General features: G+C 36.1%; 2 protein-coding genes across 8 annotated transcripts in view; one reads left to right on the top strand and one right to left on the bottom strand.

Moving 5' to 3' along the window:
• The window catches only part of CCNH (cyclin H), a 36,317-nt gene that overhangs the window by 3,078 nt on the left and 11,427 nt on the right, over nt 1-21,812 (top strand). The window contains exons 3-10 of one of the 4 annotated variants that reach the window (XM_078003714.1): nt 407-480; nt 1,546-1,756; nt 4,707-4,870; nt 7,943-8,013; nt 10,503-10,614; nt 14,638-14,698; nt 15,251-16,544; nt 16,850-16,984. In XM_078003714.1, the coding sequence (XP_077859840.1) occupies nt 407-480; nt 1,546-1,756; nt 4,707-4,870; nt 7,943-8,013; nt 10,503-10,614; nt 14,638-14,698; nt 15,251-15,289 (732 nt within the window). In that variant the 3' untranslated portion in view covers nt 15,290-16,544; nt 16,850-16,984. Of the gene's footprint in view, nt 1-406; nt 481-1,545; nt 1,757-4,706; nt 4,871-7,942; nt 8,014-10,502; nt 10,615-14,637; nt 16,985-21,812 lie in introns of those variants that run through there. The other 3 variants (XM_078003713.1, NM_001266446.1, XM_078003712.1) reach the window with 3 other exon arrangements.
• The window catches only part of RASA1 (RAS p21 protein activator 1), a 121,281-nt gene continuing 117,282 nt past the window's right edge, over nt 17,814-21,812 (bottom strand). For all 4 annotated transcript variants that reach the window (XM_078004444.1, XM_078004442.1, XM_078004443.1 and 1 more), the window contains exons 24-25: nt 20,143-20,277; nt 17,814-18,918 (exon numbers count right to left, since the gene is read on the bottom strand). In XM_078004444.1, coding sequence (XP_077860570.1) covers nt 18,835-18,918; nt 20,143-20,277 — 219 coding nt within the window. In that variant the 3' untranslated portion in view covers nt 17,814-18,834. The remainder of the gene's footprint in view (nt 18,919-20,142; nt 20,278-21,812) is intronic.

Genomic DNA, 21,812 nt, shown 5'->3' with positions numbered 1-21,812 from the left:
GCTTTAGAGAGAAGGCTTATTGCCTTGCTCATTATTTTTATAAGATTGGTTAATCTGTGAACATTTGTATTTTTCTTCCTGAATTTATCTAATTCAGGACATTTTTGATACTCTGACTTCTAAAACATACACACTCACGTATTTTTAAATCCAGTGACCATAGGAAGGATTAGCCAGGGTAGGCTAGGGATAGACAAGCAAAGGATGGGAAAGGATCTTTTGGCTATGGCATTTCTGTAGTAATTCATCACAATTTATTTTGATTAAAGAAGAATTAATGAGTATTAGTATTTTTCTGGGTAATCTCTACAAAGAAACCTTTCCATAAATAAGTTCTGTTTCACACAATTTAACATTTAACATTTGTGAATAGATCCTGATGATATATTTTTTTTTTAACCCTTAGGGTACAGCTTGTATGTATTTCAAACGTTTTTATCTTAATAACTCAGTAATGGAATATCACCCCAGGATAATAATGTGAGTATGTCTGTCTAATATATTGTTTTCATTTAAGAAGACCTTTATACTCTTTTGAGTTTTTTGGGGAGGAGAGAGTTGAGGGTAATTTAGACTTGAATTCTGTTTTTTTTTTTTTTTTTTTTAATTCAGAACTTAAGATCTCTATTTACCTGTACTTCGGTAATTCTGATGGCATCTGAACTTCAACTTGTCCAGATTCAAATTTTGTTTTTCTCAAATTAGCTACTTCTCTAACATCTCTATTTGACACCTTTGTTCTTCCAGTTGTTCAGACTGAGAATCATTTGTAGTGGCCCCTCCCACATCTAGTCAGTTTACGGATCCTATAGCTTCCTACTCATTTCAGTTGAACAAAGGTCTGTTGTTGCTGCTCTCTGCTGAGCACTGCGTCTATCATTAAAGATGAAATTAGTATGAGACTCATCAAAGAGCTTGCTCTCAATGACATTGTACCTGTTTTCTCTTTTTGATTCCCATTTCCACCAGTCAAGATTAGGCCCTTGATCTCACTGCCAACCTTGATTTTTGCAGTAGCTTTCTTACTGTTTTCTCATACTGAACAGCATGAATTGGCCAGGTGAATTTCACACATTTGTCCCTTAAATAATAGTCTCTTATTCAGATGCCCTTAGAGACTTCCACCGATGGCCTTCCACAATGTTCCTTTAACCTACTTTTCTTCCCATACTTATATGGTACATATGTGCTTTATTTTTAACTATTCCATCTACGTTATACAAAGTGCTCTTATTCCTCAGTTAATTTGTTTTTCCAGATATTTAGGTTGTACTACATAACACTGTCATTGAGTCAGTGATGTTTGAATGCCATGGCAATATTGGTTTGACCTATTTATAGTTTGTCTTATGTCTCTTAATGAAGTGTGAACAGGAACTATCTTTAAAAAAAAAAATTCTTGCAATGTCTAGCAGTCACTTTTGAATATTAGGCAATTATAGAATATACTTTTAGAAATAAAATATTTAGATACTTCTCAAAGTATATGCATGTTCTTCTGCCCCACCCCAACCCCGCCCCCTGCCGCTTCATTTTTTCCTCTAGGCTCACTTGTGCATTTTTGGCCTGCAAAGTAGATGAATTCAATGTATCTAGTCCTCAGTTTGTTGGAAACCTTCGGGAGAGTCCTCTTGGACAGGAGAAGGCACTTGAACAGATACTGGAATATGAACTACTTCTTATACAGCAACTTAATTTCCACCTTATTGTCCACAATCCTTACAGACCATTTGAGGGCTTCCTCATCGACTTAAAGGTAAATTTGATATAAAATAAACTAATACTACATTCTCCTTTCCTATTCTTTAACAAAAAGAATCCAAAATTTTAAAACTCATAGTCATCCTCATTGTTAGAGCATGGATACGACCTGTGGGTCTGGCCTGGTCATCTAGGGCAGTTGTGTTTAAACTTCAGTGGGCATCATCAGTCATCTGGAGAAATTGTTAACTCAGATGGTTGGGTGGGACTTATGGAGTTTCTCATTTAAGTGATCTTCATTACGTCCAGGGATGTAATGAAGACCATTGAGAGTTTAGAACGGTGCTTATTATGGAGGCTTAAGATACCTCTTCTAACTTTGAATTATATTGTCATGGATCTGGGCCTGATTTAAACCATAAAAAATTCTTAAACTAGAAGATTGCTAAGTGACTTATATTTTTAGAGGTTTGTGAACTTGAGTCTCTATGTAGGCATCAATAATATAAGTAAACAAACATTGACAGAAGTAACTTTTAAGTTGTTTTGTTTGGCTCTAAAAGAGAAGTTGGATAGTCAAAGTTGAATCAAACAGAAATCAGGAACTGGTTCATTCATATTAGATCAGTGGCTCAATTTGGGTATCTTCTGTGTGCCAAACTTTGTGCTTGAGGATGTAACCAGAAACAGGACAGGAACAGTCTCAACTTTTGTGAACCTTGCAATCTAAAGGTTTTAGAATATATATCTCCCTCTAAAATATATTTTCCCCTCTGTATTATTGAGCACAATGGATAACAGATTAAGAGCTAAGGAAAACATTCTGAGAACGTATCATTTAAAGTACAATTCAGAGTAGGAATAGGAGAGAGAAGAACATTCCAATCAGAGACTTCCCTGGTAAAAAGGTCAAATTCAAGAAACCATTCTGTGCTAAACAACCTGAACAGAGCCTAGCAATGCAGGGGGAAGAGATCACAGACAGCTGCTGCCAGAGTGGAAGGCAGAGTCTAGACTGTAGAGACAATGTTACGGATTTTGAATAGAGCAAAGAGAAACCAGTGAAAGGTTTAAATTTAGAGAGTGGCATGATTAGATTTGCAATTTTAAAAGATCATGTTGGCAACCTTATGGATCAGGTATTTACTGTGCATCTGTATATGTCAGGCATAACGTGGAGAATGGATTAGAATAGATTAAGTGAATAACGGGGTACTGTTAAAGGAGTCCAAGCTAAGGATGGTGGTGGTCTTCACTCGTATGAAGGTTGTGGATACAGAAAGAGCTTCCTGGGCTTCAGAGATATAGGATAAGTATCCCTTATCTAAAAAATTTTGGGCCAAAAGTATTTGAGATTTCACTTTTTTTTTTTTTTTTTTTCCCGATTTTGCAATATTTGCATTGTGATTACTGGTTGAGCATCCCAAATCCAAAATCTGAAATGCTCCAGTGAGAATTTCCTGAGTGTCATGTCAGTGCTCAGAAAGTTTCAGATTTCGGAGTATTTCGGATTTTGAATTTTTTGGATTTATGCTCAGCCTGTAGTTAGGTAGAATCAATAGAACATGAGGATTGATTGTATATAGAGATGAGGACAGAGGAAGAACCCCCAAGTTTCTGACTGGGTGATACTTTTTTTTGTTTTTTGTTTTATGGAAGAGACCGATGCACATTTAAATACTGATGCAAAGAGCTAGTAGTGAGAGAAAGATGAAATACAAAATAGTCTGTTTGGAGTAAGGTGGAAGGGGTTGGCATGGGATTTGGAAGCAAGGTAGAAGAACTGGCCTTAGAGGGAATAATAGCTCTTTCTCTTAACAGTGGAAAAGGGGAAATTATGGGCTTAGGATACTGTTATGCCTCAGGATTTGGTGTTGGCAGGAAATAGCGCCTTTCTTTGGTAAGAAATAGTTTTCTGAGAGTGATGGAGTTGCTGAGAATTATCAAAGATGTTAAGACAGATGGAAAATATTTATGCAGTCACTGAAAAATGGGAGAGTAAACTGTCTGTGGAAATACTATGGTTGCTTGGCAGTGTTTAAGAGCCTTGCTGAAGTCAATGAATATGAGTTTACAGTAACATTTCCAGACTTTCTGCTCGTATTGTTTTCTCTGGCAGTACTCAGAAATCTTGGTATAGTTGCAAAGCGAAGTTTGTTGGATTCAACCACTGTTCAACTTCTGGTTTTTCCAGAAATTTGTTGGCAGTGTATCGGGGCAGGGAATTCAGGAGAGAAATGAGGAGCAGAGGACACTGGTGAGTGGGAGCAAGTAGAGAGATAAGTGAGCAAAGGTTCAGAGGAGGAAGAACAGCTGTGAAATAAATGAGTAAATATATTAGAAAGGGAGGCATTGTGGTCAGAGTAGTGGGTCTTAATTTCTCATATCACAGGCAAGGCATTTTTGTACAATTGACTCTTAAATACTTTATTTCAGAGTGTAGAAAAGCTTTCCTACTGCTTTAGGTGTCGAACATGGATATCTGAGGACTTCAGATTTATGGTTTATTTTATAGGGTGTGAAGAACTGTCAGGAAATAGGAGGTCTTCCACATCTCTTGAGCATATTTTAAAACTTTTTCTGTGGGAATTTGAAGTCTAGTGTGTTCTAATCAAATTGAGATTCATTTTTATTTACTTCTTTCTGAAAGTAAATTTTAAGTAGAAGGAATTTCATATAAAAATAAGGTGTATTCCTAAATGTGGCCTTACATTTGAATCACCTGGGTTGCCTGAGAGAAGCATTTACCTGGGAATATGTATTTCTTGGCCCTACTTTAGACTCAGTGGAATCTCTAAGAGCTTCCCTTCCTTCCCCTTCCTACTCAGGTGGAAAAGGACCAAGAGAAGGAATTAATGTAAATTGAGGACACTGTCAAGTACTGTGCTAGGAACTTTAGATATGTTATAGCACATATTTCTTAATATGAGTTGTGTAATTTTAAACTGTTGTTATACTCCATTTAAACCCTCAGAAATGGTAACATTTGCAAACTTTCTTTCTAGACCCGCTACCCCATGTTGGAGAATCCAGAGATTTTGAGGAAAACAGCTGATGACTTTCTTAATAGAATTGCATTGACGGATGCCTACCTTTTATACACACCTTCCCAAATTGCCCTGACTGCCATTTTATCTAGTGCCTCCAGGGCTGGAATTACTATGGAAAGGTATTAATTAGTGTTTTAACTTAGGTCAAATTCAGTCACTGAGTTTATTTATTCATAGAATCATTTCTGACTATAATCTTTAATATTCCTTGTGGCTGGGATGGTTGGTGAAAAGAAGAAATGAAATTGCCTTTTAAGGAAGTCTTTAAACATCATGAAAAATACTGTTGAACTAAGAGGAGGATACATTTAGGATTAAAGTAGGAGTAAACCAGGTGATCCTTGAAAGACTGATATAGCTATCAGTATATGACAAATTTAGAAGGTCCTGTGAACTGATGAGCAACTTGAGTGCAGCAAATACGTCTGCCTTGTTTTATCTTTATTCCCCTTCTGTAGAGCATGTATGACACGTGGAAGTTAAATATTGTTAACTAACTGAAGCACAAGCTAGCACCAATTAGACATTTTTAGTTTCTGTATTAAGTTTCTCAATTTATGACCTTTGAGATTCTGCTTGATTTCATTCTTAGAAATAGCTGAGGAAGAAAGCTGATAAAACTTCCTAAAGTTAATTAAAACTGTTTTACATGATTGTAATCCCTTATCCATAATTTCAGAATCCACTGATAAGGTGGCAGCAGATAGAGCAGATTGTATTTAGTTTTTCTTTCACTTAATAGGAATATTTGTGTTCCCTTGCAGAAATCTTAATATTCCTGATTATAGACATCACTTGAGTATTTCACATTTCATAATATATGCACCAGATAACTTTTCTAAGACATGAATACTTAAGAATTTCACAACACATCTGCATCTAGGATAAGGGATTGTAGGTTTATATTTTATGATATGCCTCTTCTCTGCAAACACAGCTCATCAACTGTATATAAATATATATATTTAATCCCAAAGTGATTTAAATCTCCACTTATTTGCTAAGCAAACATCTATTAAATACCTTCTATGTACTACTATGCACTGTACTACACTTTAGGAATATGAAAATGAATAAGATAAATCTCTGCGTTACGAAAGACAGTCATGTAAATTATTGATGTATATGGAGTTAAGATGTGGACTTCCATTAATTTTGGGGGGGTTGGTTGGTTATTATTATTTTTTTGAGACAGCATCTCACTCTCACCCAGGCTGGAATGCAGTGGCACAGTCATAGCTCACTGCAGCCTCAACCTCCCAGCCTCAAGCGATCCTCCTACTTCAGCTTGCTGAGTACCTGGGACCACAGGCACACACCACCACACCCTGGCTAATCTTTTTGATTTTGTAGAGTTGGGGTTTCCCTATGTTGCCTAGGTTCATCTCAGTCACTCCTAGACTCAAGTAATCTCCTGCCTAGGCCTCCCAAAGTGCTGGGGTGACAGGTGCACACCACCATACCTGGCCTGCGGACTTCATTCTGTAAGGGAACAAAAGTCCTCTTTTCCACAGTTCAAATAACCAAAAGTCTGATTAATCTTGAAGCATTGTATATAGTGCATATATAAATTCTTCAGTGATGAGATTTTAGTTACATAGAGTGGGATGAAGCATCCTAAGGTCCAGATGAGTTTATTTCATCTTAGAAGTTTAGTTCAGTATAATTCCAGGTAGGCAAAATTGAAATTGTGATACCTTTGGCTCCGTGCAAATTTAATAGGCCTTTGTAACATTCCCAGAGACTAGACATTGGGCCTTCCCCAGCCCCCCTTTTTAGGGAAATGCTTTCCAAACATTTTTAACTTACAGCTGATTTACAGGCAAATTTTTGGGATATGTGGAAATGGGGTTTACATTTATTGCTCATTTCAAAAGGGAAAGCCCCTGTGCTGTTGTCAGAGTCTGGATAATGCCTCAGATTATTAATCATAGGATTATTACCATTATTTCTAGGTTTTCTTCTCTTTCTTGTAGATTTAGAGCTTTATTTCTCATCTGCTACTTTAGGTATTCTTATTTGCCTGTGGATTTTATTAAAACACCACAATATTAAAATTCAAATTCAAAATTGAGGTTAAGAGTTGCTAACTTCACAGAGCTAATGAGTAGTCAGCCAACTCTTAGCACCAAACCTATGATCCTTATGCTTAAGAAATCAAAAGGAAATGAAGAGTAAAAATAAAGGAAGATGACAAAAATGGGAGTAATTTTAGGTAGGAAAGGGAAAGGAAAAAACTAGTTATTTTTTACTATAGTTGTCAGGAGAGTTCTTGATTTTCAGATCCAAAATTTATTCCCACAATAGATGATGATGATGTAACGTCAAACAGTTATCAAAACTTTATAATAAAATTTCAATCTGGATAAAGACACAAGAGTTCTTAAAGCATTGCTTTCTATTTTTGTAACTATTACACCCAAGAGAAAAATAATTTTTTTGCATTTGTGTTTGAAAAACTATTTAATACTTTGAGAATCTGTTCATTTGAGCTTTTATCAATTATAGGTCAAGTTCAGGTATGTAAAACTTCAGAGTAACTAAAAATTTAAATATAGAAATTATATTTTCATACTGTCAGCTCTGAGAAAAACAGGTAATTTGGATTTTATATCACATTGATAAAGAAGTTTAACACCTTTGATTTGGACTTGATGCAAATAAGATGTAATAGATTTATAAAGCGTTAGGTGGTTGGTTTGAATGTCTGTTACTTCCCAAAAGTGCAACTATAGGTAAAATGGCTTTCATATTAAGGGAACAGAGAATCCTTACTAGTGCCAGATTCCAGTTTTGCTGCTTCCTAGCTTTATTACTTTGGACAAGTTACAAGATCATGACTTGTTCATCCCTGTAACTCAGATTCCTCATCTGTAAAGTAAGGTTAGACTCATTGAGCTTCTATATTAAAAGATATAAATGTTACAAGTACTGACTGTTACTGTTACTTACATACTATTTTGTCTCTGAAAGGTTGTACCTGAATGTCACTAAACTTAAAACAGTAAACATCTTTTAATGTAATTGCTAATAAATCCTTAAAACATAAGAGTTATAGATTATACATTCATAAATTTAAAATTTTTTTAATTGCCTTTGATGAGGATGGAGGAAAATAATTTATGGTGTCATGTTTTCTCAATGTGCTGTATCTTTTCAATAGATTACATTTTTTTTCTTTTCTTTACCAGTTATTTATCAGAGAGTCTGATGCTGAGAGAGAACAGAACTTGCCTGTCACAGTTACTAGATATAATGAAAAGTAAGTAAATGAGAACACTTTACAAAATGTTCTTCCAGTACAAAGCTCCTTTCTAAATAAATATCTTGGTGTTTAACTAGAAATACAACATAGATTTTTGTTTAGATTTCTTTTCACTGAATTACTGTATTATGGAAGCATGAAAGACACATTGGTCTAGAACAAATAGAAGGTACATAGAAGGAAGTAGTGTTCATATATATATAGAACTTATGCAGAGTGAAAAGAGAGTCCGATTTAGAAAGGATTTAGAGATTGACAACAGGATCTTTTTAAAGAATAAAGAAACATACTAGGCACTGAAAAAGATGTAATGGGAAATAAGGATAATGTTTAAATTTGTAACTTCTATTTTGTAGATAAATTATTTTTTTAAGAGAAAGGTAGAAGAAGATTTGACACACTCAGAGAAGGCACCGTTAAGACAGCAGAGAAAGATTTAAAGATGCTTGCCTTGAAAATTGGAGTGATGTGGTTGCAAGCCAAAGGAAGCAGGCAGCCACTGGAAGCTGGAACAGGCAAGGAATGGATTTATCCCTGGAGCCTCCAGAGAGAGTGTGGCCCTTCCAGCACCTTAATTTTGGTGCAGTGAAACAGATTTCAGACTTCTGGGCTCCAGAACTATGAGATAATAGATTTCCGTTGTTTTAAGCCGTCACGTTTGTGATAATTTTAATAGCAAGGTTGGGAAAATAATACAGCCCTGAATAACCAAGATTTATCCAGCCCAAAACGTTATGAGTGCTGGTGTTGAGAAACCCTGTCCTGAGTTGAGTAGAATCTCTACTTATTGGCTGAATTAACCAGCATTCTCCATTCCTCATTCTTGCCCATGGCACACTTGGTCATGGCTGCTAAGCTACTCTTTGGGGTTAAAAGTCAATCATGTGGCCGGGCGCGGTGGCTCATGCCTGTAATCTCAGCACTTTGGGAGGCCGAGGTGGGCAGATCACGAGGTCAGGAGATGGAGACCATCCTGGTGAACACTGTGAAACCGCATCTCTACTAAAAATACAAAAAATTAGCCGGGCATGGTGGTGGGCACCTGTAGTCCCAGCTACTCAGGAGGCTGAGGCAGGAGAATGGCATGAACCCGGGGAGCAGAGCTTGCAGTGAGCAGAGATTGCGCCACTGCACTCCAGCCTAGGTGACAGAGTCAGACGCCATCTCAAAAAAAAAAAAAAGTCAATCATGTTTGTTTCCAAACCTTGTGTAAATTGTTCTTGTTGATTAAATTTGTAATGTAATTAAATGTTAAACCAGTAAAATACAAGATTGAAATCTTGATCTTCGATGAGAGTAAATGGGTATACATTTTACATATTTTGTGTTTTAAAATTTAAGATGCTTCAGGGCATCTCTATCATTTCTTGATTCTCTGCTCGAAGTGATCCTGAGGGCTTCCTTCTTGGAGAATGATGGCTGTGGTTTATGAATTATAAACTGTAGGTCTTTAGTTATGCCACTAGGGGGTTCACTTTAAAAGCTAATTGTGATTTGACTGTAGCTGTTAGGATCATAGAACTTAGTAGGTAAAGGGGGTCTTATTCCAGTGTACTCATTTCATAGCTTAGTTTTATTACTGATTTCTTCTCAATACCTTTGTTTTGCTCCACTTATTTTAAAATGAAATAAAAACAGCTCTTTATGAAACACTCAGAAGTTTAATGCTACTAAGATACTGGTAATTTTTGGAACACAGATACTGTCCTAAGGGTGTTGAGTTACAAGTATTAATTCAATTAAAAATACTGTTTTGTTTGCATTATGAAATAGGTCACTAGTGTAGTCATTTGGATCACATGGCTGGCTAACAGTAATAATAAGCTCATTGGATCTCATTATTCCCCTAATGTTGAAATTGGTATTCTTTGGTTTATTATAGTTGAATAGCAAGATCAGCTAGAGGATGCTTTTGCAATTATAAAGTTACTGATATAGTAGTTTGCTTTTAACCTGAAGTGGACATTTTTGTATAGGGTCTGCTTTTTGTTAAAGCAAAGGATTATTAACAAATTTTTACTAAGCATCCTTCCTTTATTGCATGTTGTGTAATAACAGTTTACTTTGTAAAGAGGAAGTATACTGTTGGCCCACTATCTATGGAATAGAATATTACAAAGATGGTTGGTGATAGAGAACAAAACATGTTCACTAAATCATTTAGGGATTTTTTTTTTTAAGTCTTAAAACTGAACAAGAAGTGACCCCAGTAGGATTTTCAAAAAATACTAGATTATACAGTGTGCTTTATGTTATATATGATATGGGCTAAACAGCAGAGAGCCATAATTACTTCAACTAAACATGCAGTGCTTATTGGATTTTAATGTAAAATGAAATGCAGAATGATGCAAATCCTGAGAAGAATAACCATGTCATTTGCAGGGTGTTTTGTTGTTTCCTATAACAAAATGGAAAAGTAACCAGCTCCGCTACTATAAGAAGGTTTGCTTATTCAGTTTAAATTCTTTTTTGTATCCACATAGGCATGAGAAACTTAGTAAAAAAGTATGAGCCACCCAGATCTGAAGAAGTTGCTGTTCTGAAACAGAAGTTGGAGCGATGTCATTCTGCTGAGCTTGCACTTAATGTAATCACGTAAGTTGATGTGACAGTGTTAATCAATAGACATAATTGTTACCCAGTCCAACTGGTTCGTAAATCATTTTATTGGTGTTTGCTCATTTGAGGAAAGCTGACTGATCCATTAAATCAGATTTCCTTTATTGAATGGACATTTCTAATGAGATTAAGTTAATAGTTTGGCATTCACTGTGCAGTTCTGATCCTGCTGTGACTCATATGTTCTTTGGCTTGCAGGCCATTCTGTTCTGTTACTTCTCATGGGATTTCAGGGGTCAGGGTCTTCCTAAGGAATCCTTTTACCTTTTCCTGTCCTTTTAATCTTTGGTCTCTCTGAAGCTGTGATACCTGGTCTGAGGAACAAATATGCTGTTCCAGACTTCTGTTAGCTAGAGTAGGGAAAGTTGGCATACTTGCTTTCAGTGACAAACTTTATATTGACGATAAAGCCAGTAGGAAAATAGGCTATTTAATTTCTTCTTGTAGCTAGACATAACACCTTTAATGTCTCTTAATTGATATGTAAGCTGAATGTGGAAATCACCATAAAATTGGCAATGCATGCTTTGTAAATTGAAAGATCCACTTAAACTTTCTCTTTTAGGTGTTTAAGCAGTTGGGAATTTGGACAGGTACTAGGATTAATTAAACTGTCATTTTCTATTTCCTTTGGGATGCATTTTGTTACTTAAAATTATACTGTATTTGTTAAAATTTAGTAAGAGTTATCTGTGGCATTTTATATTTAAGATGTATTGAGGTATTATTTCTGTAATTGGTGAATATGTGCTGCTGGATACCTATGAAAAGCCAGAACAGCATTCCAAGGCCCTTATGTCAAATACACATGATTCAAATTCCTTACCTATACAGTTGTAGTCGGGGAATATATAGGGAGTTAGGAAGTGTGCAGAATATGAGGTTGTTTTATTATAGGTAGAGCTATAATGACAAAGCATGATTTAGCACAGAATTTGAAATTGGTGGATTCCATTCACTCCCGGGTTTCAGTGGTAACAGGAATTTTTCAGAGTGGTTACAGAGAAGTAATGTTGGCTTTAATGAATAAAAGTATTGCAGCACTGATTATGTTCTTTTTGCATTGATTTTGAAATGGGATTAGACCAGGGGTTGGCAAACTGTGGCCTATCAGGCCTATCCAGCCCATTAGCTGTCTTTAAAACAGTTTCTTGGAATGTAGCACACCCATTCGTTTATGTATCACCTATGGCTATTTTCATGATACAGCAGAAAAGTTAGGTAGTTGAAACAGAAACTGATTATAGGGCCTTGCAAGACCTAAAATATTTACTGTCTCTTTAAAGTTTATCCACCCCTGGATTAGACCACTGAACTATTAATCCTACCTTTTCTAGCTAAGTAACTGAATGGACCATAATCCAGAATTCCTAACTACCATAGCTTACATTTTATTCCAGATTGCCATCTGCCTTGTACTGGGTGGGCCAAGCAAATTCTGAATACCTATGAGTACTTGAGGGGTGCTTCTTAAACTGTGAAGGACTTTTTTAAAAAAATTCACTAGATGTATACTTGTGTAAAATTCAATAAAAAATGAATTACTAGAAGAGTGAAGACTAAAAACATAAGCTCAAGTTTTATTAGATTCAACAGTCATAAAATTATATCAGATTACTATTAAAAATTTCTAGGGCTGGGCACAGTGGCTTATACCTGTAATCCCAGCACTTTGGGAGGCTGAGGCAGGCAGATCACCTGAGGTCGGGAGTTCGAGACCAGCCAGCCTGGCCAACATGGTGAAACACCGTCTCTACTAAAAATACAATAATTAGCCGGACGTGGTGGCGGGTGCCTGTAATTCCAGCTACTTGGAAGACTGAGGCAGGGAGAACTGCTTGAACCCCGGAGGGGTCACAGTGAGCCGAGATCACGCCATTACACCCCAGCCTGGGCAACAGAGTGAGACTCTCAAAAAAAAAAAAAAAAAAAAGAAAAGAAAAAAAAAAACCTTCCAAACACAATTCCTATACTTAACTCACTGCAAACTGTGCAAACTGTTCATGGAACAGCCCTGGTACTCACTACCATGAGTAGTGCTACTTTAGGACTAAATATTTGTTTTCCTTGATCTTCAAAATTATTTTACCTTTATTTTTCATGACACAAAAACTGTTTGGTCCTTGTCAGTCAATACAAGTGAAACCAAAGTTCCCTTTGATCAAAACCCAAATCTGTCATGACCTCAGAAGTTACTTAGCAGTTGTTTACCTTTGCCAGCCTTTTCTCTGCACGTATATCCATATGTATTTATGAAATAAGTCACATTTTCTTCTTCTTTGCATCTTTCATACGTATTGTACAACGTGTAATTATCAATGCTTAGCTTTTGCTAGTCTGAGTGAAAAAGTACCACATTGGTATTTTAATTTGCATTTTCTTAATTATGGGGCATTGAAGTTTCCACGTTTAACAGTCACTTATATTTCTACTGTGTTGCTTATTTATTCCCCTTGTCCAATTTTCTGGCTTTTGTTTTTTTTTTTTTGAGATGGAGTCTTGCTGTGTCACCCAGGCCTGAGTGCAGTGGCGCAATCTCACTGCAACCTCTGCCTCCCGGGTTCAAGCAATTCTCCTGCCTCAGCCTTCCAAGTAGCTGGGATGACAGGTGCGTGCCACCACGCCCGGCTAGTTTTATTTTTTGTATTTTTAGTAGAGATGGGATTTCACCATGTTAGCCAAGGATGGTCTCAAGCTCCTGACCCCCGCCCACCTCAGCCTCCCGAAGTGCTGGGATTACAGGCGTGAGCCACCGCACCTGGCCACATTTTTGTGGTTTGTAGTGCTTTATAGATTCTATATACAGTCATTTTTCAGTATCCATGGGGGATTGGTTTCAGGACTTTCTGCTGATAACCAAAATCCACAGATGCCCTAATACAAAATGGTGTATTTGCATATAACCTGTACACATCCTCCCATATACTTTAAATCATCTCTAGATTACTTATAATACCTAAATACAATGTGAATACTATGTAAATAGTTATCATACTGTATTCTTGAGGGAATAATGACAAAGTCTGTACGTGTTCAGTACAGATAGAATTTTTTTCCTTATTTTCAATCCGCAATTGGTTGAGTCCACAGATGTGGAAACCACAGGATACAGAAGGCTGATTGTATTTATTTATATATGATATATTCTATTGTTTTTCACAACTTTTTTCCAAATACTAATTTTTGCCCCAGCTCCCATAACCCCACTTTTTTGAGAAAGTCTGTGTCATCCAGGTGGAGTGCAGTGGCTCGATCTTTGCTCACTGTACCCTCTGCTGTCTGGGCTCAAGTGATCTTCCCACCTCAGCCTCTCGAGTAGCTGGGACTACAGGTGCTCAACCACGTTGGTTAATTTTTTAATTTTTTTTGTAGAGACAAGGTTTCGCCACATTGCTCAGGCTGGTCTCAAATTCCTGGGCTCAGGCGATCTGCCGCCTCGGCCTCCTAAAGTGCTGGGATTACAATTGTGAGCCCCTGTGCCCGGCAGGTCCCAGCTCATTTTTTATTTCATGTTTTTCCTAGTTATTTGAAACAGTTTTTATCACACATTAAATCTGTACTTCTGCATAGTCATTACTTTGCTTAATCTAGTCTGATCATTGATTTATGATCTCACTTTTAATTACCATAGCTTTTGTAATATCTCACTTTTAATTACCATAGCTTTTGTAGTATGCTTTGAAGATAACTGGGACAAGGTCTTCCAACATTGTTCTTTTTTATATTATCTATTTTTTCACACTTCTTCCTAGGTCAGTGTTAGACTTGACAAATTCCATGAAAAATTTTATTGGGGTTTTAATTAGAATTGCATTTAATTTAAAGATTGATTTTAAAAGTATCATTTTCCCTACCCATAATCTTCATCTTTTTCCATTTATCCAGGCCTATGTTTTTCAGTATATACATGATATTGCATATGGCCTTGCTAGTTTATTTTACATTTTATAGTATCTGTGGCTGGTATTAGATTGCTTATTGATAGTTGCATAATTATAGGAAGAAGAGGAAAGGCTATGAAGATGATGATTACGTCTCAAAGAAGTCCAAACATGAGGAGGTATGTTTTACTCCAAAGATGAACTCTAAGTCATTTTTGTTACACATTCTGGTGTGATTATACTATTAAGATTTGTTCTCCAAGAGTATAAGCATTATAGAGTTGTGGGTTTTTTCATTTTTTGCATACTTCCTTACGTACAGTACTGTTGTCCATTATTAAAGGGATTTTTCTCTCTTCTGTCTTTCTTGATGAAAAATCCTTCTTGTGTTCATAGAAAGAAGCAATATGCATACATACTACATTTTTGCTTTATTTCTTATTTTCCAAGGATTTTTCCCTTACCCCCTTTTAAAAACAAATTTTCTGTCAAGTCAGGTAAGTGAATAATCAGAGGCAGAAGGTCACAGTTGTAACCTTTATTCCTCATTGGAGTAGTCTGGTGAGACCATGCCAACATTACTAACAGTGAACTATTACAAAATTTCCTGGTTTATCTTTTGTAATCCACATGGGTAAAAGGAGGAGAACATTTTCCTAAAGGGAGGTAAGAGGTAAACAATACTGGTTATGCTTCAGTGTTATCCTTACCACACTTTTTTTCCTTCTTAGGAAGAATGGACTGACGACGACCTGGTAGAATCTCTCTAACCATTTGAAGTTGATTTCTCAATGCTAACTAATCAAGAGAAGTAGGAAGCATATCAAGCGTTTAACTTTATTTAAAAAGTGTAATGTGAAAACAAAATATATTAAAACTTTTCTATTACTTTCTTTCCCTTTCACAGTAACTTTATGTAAAATAAACCATCTTCAAAAGAGCTAGAATAGCACCTGTTTTGAATATTCTTATTCCATCATGACTAATATCAAATTAAAGCTGCAACTTACTTGCCTAATTTTTTAAGCAAAATATGATAGGCAAACCTATGCTTTTTTAAGAAAAAGGCACCACAAAACCCAAAACTTAGTAGCTAGCTTTAAAAGTGTTAAGGAATGTGTTTTGCCCTCTAGAAACCTTTATAAATGGCTTTTTGAATGCCATCCTGATACATTTAGCTATTTGTCCATTACTATTAAACTGCAGAAGGTATTTCAACTATTACATGGTACTGAAAGCCAGTTGTCTGGGTAATGAATATTATTTGTTTACTTACCCAAAAACATTTCCAAATGGGTTTTTTTAAAAAAAACAAATATATGATTTTGAATAGCTGTCTACATCAAACTCTTAGGCTAGTATAGATAAGTAGGCAGAAGCCACTTGTGTATTCGGTTATGGTTTTTTAATTTTGTTTCGATGTAGGGTCTTGCTGTGTTGCCCAGGCTGTCTCAAACTCCTAGGCGCTAGTGATCCTCTGCCTCAGTTTCCTGAGTAATTGGGACTACAGGCATACGTCACCACAGCCTTTAATTAACCTATTAGATCACCTATAAGTGAATCCGTGTAAGTAGATTATAACAGTTACTAGGAATTGTGCAGACCAAATATGTTTGAAAAATGTAATTCAAATTGAAATGAGTCAATTTAAAAATATAAAAGCACAGACTATTACAACAAATTACTTAGATATGAATCATGGCTGCCTCTGTTTCACTGTGTGACCTTGGTAAGTTATTAAATCTCTAAGTGCCAGTTTCCCACACTGAAAATGGGGAAAATAATAATGCCCACTCTTTATAGGATTAATTAGAACAGTACCTGCATACACTTAAGTATTCAGTAATTGCTAACTGTTATAATTGGAACCGAACTGTGGCTGGCTGTATATCAAGCCAGAATTCTTTTCAGGAAAACTGGCTTGAAGGAATTCCGAGTAATTCAAGTGTCCTAAATCTAATTAAATTGCACAGATACACACACCTCCTCAGTCTCAGTACATCCCAGGCTGTACTTTCCAGAAAGGTAAGTACCATTATAATTACATCTACTTTAAGGCAATGCTTACTATGTGCATATTCATCTCTCTAACAATTCTTCAAACTGTAGGCTTGAGTTTTGTGGGGTTTTTTGTTTTGTTTTGTTTTGTTTTGTTTTTTCCCTCATTCTGGAGTGAAAGGAATAAAATTCATGACATGAGATTTTACAAAAGCTGAGTGGAAGAAGCCAAAAGTTATAAATCCTCCATCGTGGTCCTAGTTAAGTACATTGCTTCTAGGCTCTAGACAGAATTACAAGATATTCACAGTTTTTCTCATTTTCCCTTTCAGATCGCCAAACTTTGGCATCAGAGCAAGGTCCACACTTATCAATGAAAATTTTCCCACCCAGCCCCATTAAAAAAGTTAAAGTGTGAGAGATTTTATTTCAACACTGACAAGCTAGTTACTACAGGGCCTACAAAGGTAAGTAACAAGTTTCCATTTCAACTTGAGAGACAAATGATGTTAAAATATAAGAAGCAGGATGAGTCAGGTTTGTGATTTTAAATAAAAGGGAGAAGGATTTCAGACTGACAGGTTAGTATGGCTAAAGACTGAGGCGTGATTAGTGGGAACCAAAGTGCATAGCAAAATATCTTGACTAGTCCATATCCTCCCTGTCTTCTATCATGTAACTAAGGAAGGAGACCACCTGGGTTGTTCCAAGTCCAGCTATAAAACAGAAGGGATGGAAAGGAGAGTAATTTGATAAAAAAGCCAGGAAGGGAGAGAATGGAATGAATTGAGTTGATTTCAAGGAAAAGGAGCACGGGACATGTTGAGATTTTTGGTATCAATGTTAAACTGTGATTGAAGCCACAGAGGTTAGCAGCCCCCATAGAAATAATTGCCTTTTGTAGCTTGAAACTGTTAAGCAGACATCTTTTAAACCTTTAGCATTTTTTTTCCTGTATTTTATACATTAGAGGAACAGCATAAAGTGTTGCTCTTGGAATCTAGGCCTTTCCTTACTGTAAGAACACCTCCTTGGGTTCCTGTCTCACCCACTTTTATTACCAATGTCATTCTGCCACATATGTTCCATATGTCATACCTGCCCTGCACAATTATGAGATGGAAGGAATTGCTGCATATATAGAATCCTTTTCAAAAGAGGCCATTAGCAAAAATACTGATCTAAAGCTTCAGCTTCTCCCTGGGCCTTGCTCTGGTGCTAAGGTTTAAACTGCCCCTGAAGGAGGAAGAAAATAAATTAAATGCTTAGCTCTATTTAGACAGAAGTAATCAATTATGCAAGATATCCCTTGGTTTTATTTTAACTTAACCTTTGTGAATACTTCACAAAAATACACATACAGAAGTAAATAAAACTATACAGTTGAACTAAATGTCCAGCAGATACAAGTAGTCAGAAGTTCAAAGATGGATAAGTTAGGCAGCTGATGAGGTTTGTCTGCATAATCAAAGGGGTAGGGTAGCACAAATAATGAACAAATAACTTTTAACAAAAACATTCTAGTTAACATAAAAGAAACTGGTAGTCTATGAAATGAAGGGGTAACATGCATTGATCAATACAACAACCAATAATATTTACTGAATTCAAACTATTTACTGTTGTAAACATTTAACAAAGCATTATGAGATCTAAATACAGTCTTTGACAATTTCAACAAAATAAGTAGTATGTTTAAAAAATAAAGCTGATGAGCAATAGATCATTCTATATATTTTCTTTCAACAGTTCCAGCAAGAGAAATAGCACAGTATTTTTTAAAAGTATACAGCAAAGATTGTTCCTATTATAATGACAAACTCTGGAAACTGTAAATACAAATAATCATTGAACAGTCAAATGGTCATATTCCTAATCAGGAAGTAGTTACAGTAAGAACAGTCTGCAATCCAGTTATACACAATTGTCAATAAGAGAATGTGTCAGTTGATTTCATAGTTCTTTCTCTAAGAGAGAGCAAAACTTTGGCAACTGGGTGTACTGAAAATATATTTTCAAAGTTCAAGATACAGTCATAGCATTTTGTTTTGTGAAAGGTGATCTGTACACCAAGGCTCAGAGGTTGTTAAAGATTGATTCCATGTGGAAATAGTGCAAATATCCTGCACAGATAGCTTACAAGGTTGCTGGCATAGTTATGCACTAGCAGAATCTTGGATTTTGTTTGCATAGCTCACACATCATTGGAATGTGGAAAAGTGTGCTATTTTTTGGCAAGAGCAAAGGAGATATTATACTGAAGTGAATTACCATGTTGGGCATGATGAATCCATGCAGAACACTGGGGCGAAGGCTGCTACCTGACATCATTGGTTTTTGTATACTGGTTTTGTTTTTGTTGAAGCAGTTCTGTTATAGCCAGAAGCTTTTTCAGTACGTGCTAGACAGAGGAAAAATGGTATGAAAATAAATGAAAGCTCGGTCAGCAATTTCAGGATGGGAACCTGGATTTGAAAAAAGCCATATCAAAGCAAAGGGATGCATAAAATATTAGCACAATTCCACTCAAAACATAAGTTTCTATTATTCAGTCATTGGCTGAGTATTTCTGGTCATAACTAAGAGAATTTTTATATATAGTGAACAGAAATTTGTGTTTGGCATGCTCCTGTTTTTTAGGCCAGAACTATCACTATCACATTTTGCCAGAAGCAGTTTACCTCTCTTTAAAGGTCTTTTAATTTAATATTTAAGGCAAGTCATATTATTAGCTTTGAAAGCTGGGAGGTGGGGGGCTGGGAGGAACAGGACTTGAGGATTCTAGAATCTCAGATTGTAGAGAACTCAGTCACCAAATTCAATGCTTTAATCCCTTCTACAAAATCCCTGCCAAATGGTTAGCCAGTGCGGTGACAGCATTCACTATCTCCTGAAACTACATTAGAAACTAGTCAAAACTGTCCCTGTGGTCACTTCTTCCAGTGGCCCTTATGTCAGCTGAGGACATTGAAAATGTAACCCGTTTTGTTCTGTATCTCCAGTATCTTAATTGACCTGGTGTTAAGTCTCTTTGAATACATCCTAATCTGTATCTGTTTGGTGCATATGGCAGATAGAAGTCTATCAATGTAGTCTACTGTTTCTCAAAAGTGTAGGCCATGGTTCACTTGCATCAGAATCCCTATAAATTCCTGGAAGAGTTTGCTAGATGTGCAGCTTTCAAGGCCACACTTCAGAATCTCTGGATGTGAATTTGACAAACATCCCAAATAATAATCATTTGTTTCACAATTTGAGAATCACTTTGGCCATGCACTGTATCTGTATGTGACAGAGAAGAGACAGAAACTGAAAGAAAAAAAAAATCAATACTGACTTACTAGCCATTTTCACATACGTCGCCAAAGTATGTTAACAGTTACACTGCTTTCCAGTAGAATTAAGATGCAGACTCAAGAGCAAAACCTGATGTTTTTCAGTATTAAATGTACATCATTTTAGTCTGGGCCCGTTATTTCTGTCTGCTGAGATCTTTTGTTAATATGATGCAGTCTCAAAAATTTAATGTAACAAGAAAAAATGTTAACCAGAATTCAGTTATTTACCACCTCTCAAAGTGTTATCCTTGAAACATCATTGTTAATGAAGGCTGGCAAAAGCCTACCTGCTGTGCACCACGCTCATTACTGAGCGTTCGAAGTTCATCTGAATGAGCCACACAAATCTCATGCAGTGCTGCCAAATCACGGGACAGGTCTGTTCTAGAATGTTCTGTAGTGTCCGGAAGTTCAGGTACGTTCTTTAAGGGAATTGTAAAATTGCATTTAGAAATACAAATCTTTTTTTTTTTTTAATTTTTTGAGACAGAGTTTCGCTCTTGTTGCCCAGGCTGGAGTGTGATGGCATGATCTCGGCTCACTGCAACCTCCGCCTCCCGGGTTCAAGTGATTCTCCTGCCTCAGCCTCCCAAGTAGCTAGGATTACAGGTGCCTGCCACCATGCCCGGCTAATTTTTTGTTAGAAATACAAATCTTTATAGTCTCATGTGAAAATATTCTAATTGAGTATATTAGATAATTTTTTTAAATTCTCAAATTTCTTAAAATTCTGAAGATTCTTATTGAAATATAAAATTCAGCATTAATGATGGTAAAATATAGACTCTGTAACCTTTGTATTCACATTTAAGCCAGATTCTATTTTTTTCCATAGCATGACAGATGTGGTACAATATTATTGCTATTCTAAAAATAAGGGTCGGGGGGTGTGGCTTCCTAACAATTAGCTTTATATCTGAAATATAGAACATATGCCAAATAGTGTAGGTTAACTGCTAATCTGGATTAAATGCAGCCTATACTTAAAATTCCTAGATGAAATTTCATTATTAAGCTTCTGTAGTTTGTCTAAGTTGATATGCATATAAGTAGGAACTGCACTATGAAAATGCAGTGAGAACATGTCAAGTTAGACATTATCTGTGGACTGTGTTCAGAATACGTGCTAATGTGTGGGAATAATCAGTGTTAATTATGGTACTTTCAGATAAGGTTCATAAAGTAACTTAGTCACTATAATTAAAGTTTATAGTATAGGTTGAATATCACCCAAAATGCCTGGGACTAGAAGTGTTTCAGATTTTGGAATACATGCAGTATACTTGCCAGTTGAGCATCCCAGATCCAAAAATCCAGAATTGGAAATTTTCCAAATAGCATTTCCTGTTGGTGCCCAACAAGTTTTTGGATTTTTTAGCATTTCAGATTAGGGATACTCAACCTGTACTTTATTATCAACATTAAATGGCAGTGTTATTTTAAGCCTTGGAATAACATTTAACAAAGGCTTGGATTACCAGTAAAATGGTGACAGTATTTGCTTTACACTGCTAAAAACTGCAAAACAATGTTTTCTATGGGATAGAGAAACACGGTTATACAGGATATATTCATTCAGTGATTAAAGGATTATAGCGATGAAAGACACTATATTTGCCTTCAGAGAACTGACTCTAGTAGAAAGGACTTTAGAAAAAGTAATCATAGCAACACGAGTTCATATATCACAGATATGCAGGGGATGCTTAGGAGGTAAAACAAAAGTTACTTTATTCACGTTTGGGGCTCAGCAAAAGCTTCCTGAAGGAGATAATTGAAGTGGGTCTTCAAAAATAAATTTGGCTTATACAGATGGTATACAGATGGTAAAGAAATATAATAGTATTATATTTGGATTCTAAGCAGTATGAAATCCTAGATTGTGTGGCATAATTTCTCACACAGTTCCTTAAACATTATAGTAAAAATGTTTTCCAATGATCAACTATATCCCAGT

This window comes from Macaca mulatta, chromosome 6 (genome assembly GCF_049350105.2).
Source record: "Macaca mulatta isolate MMU2019108-1 chromosome 6, T2T-MMU8v2.0, whole genome shotgun sequence".
Classification (NCBI taxonomy): Eukaryota; Metazoa; Chordata; class Mammalia; order Primates; family Cercopithecidae; genus Macaca; species Macaca mulatta.
Note: the sequence above shows the minus strand (reverse complement) of the source record. Positions and strands in the feature narration are given on the sequence as shown.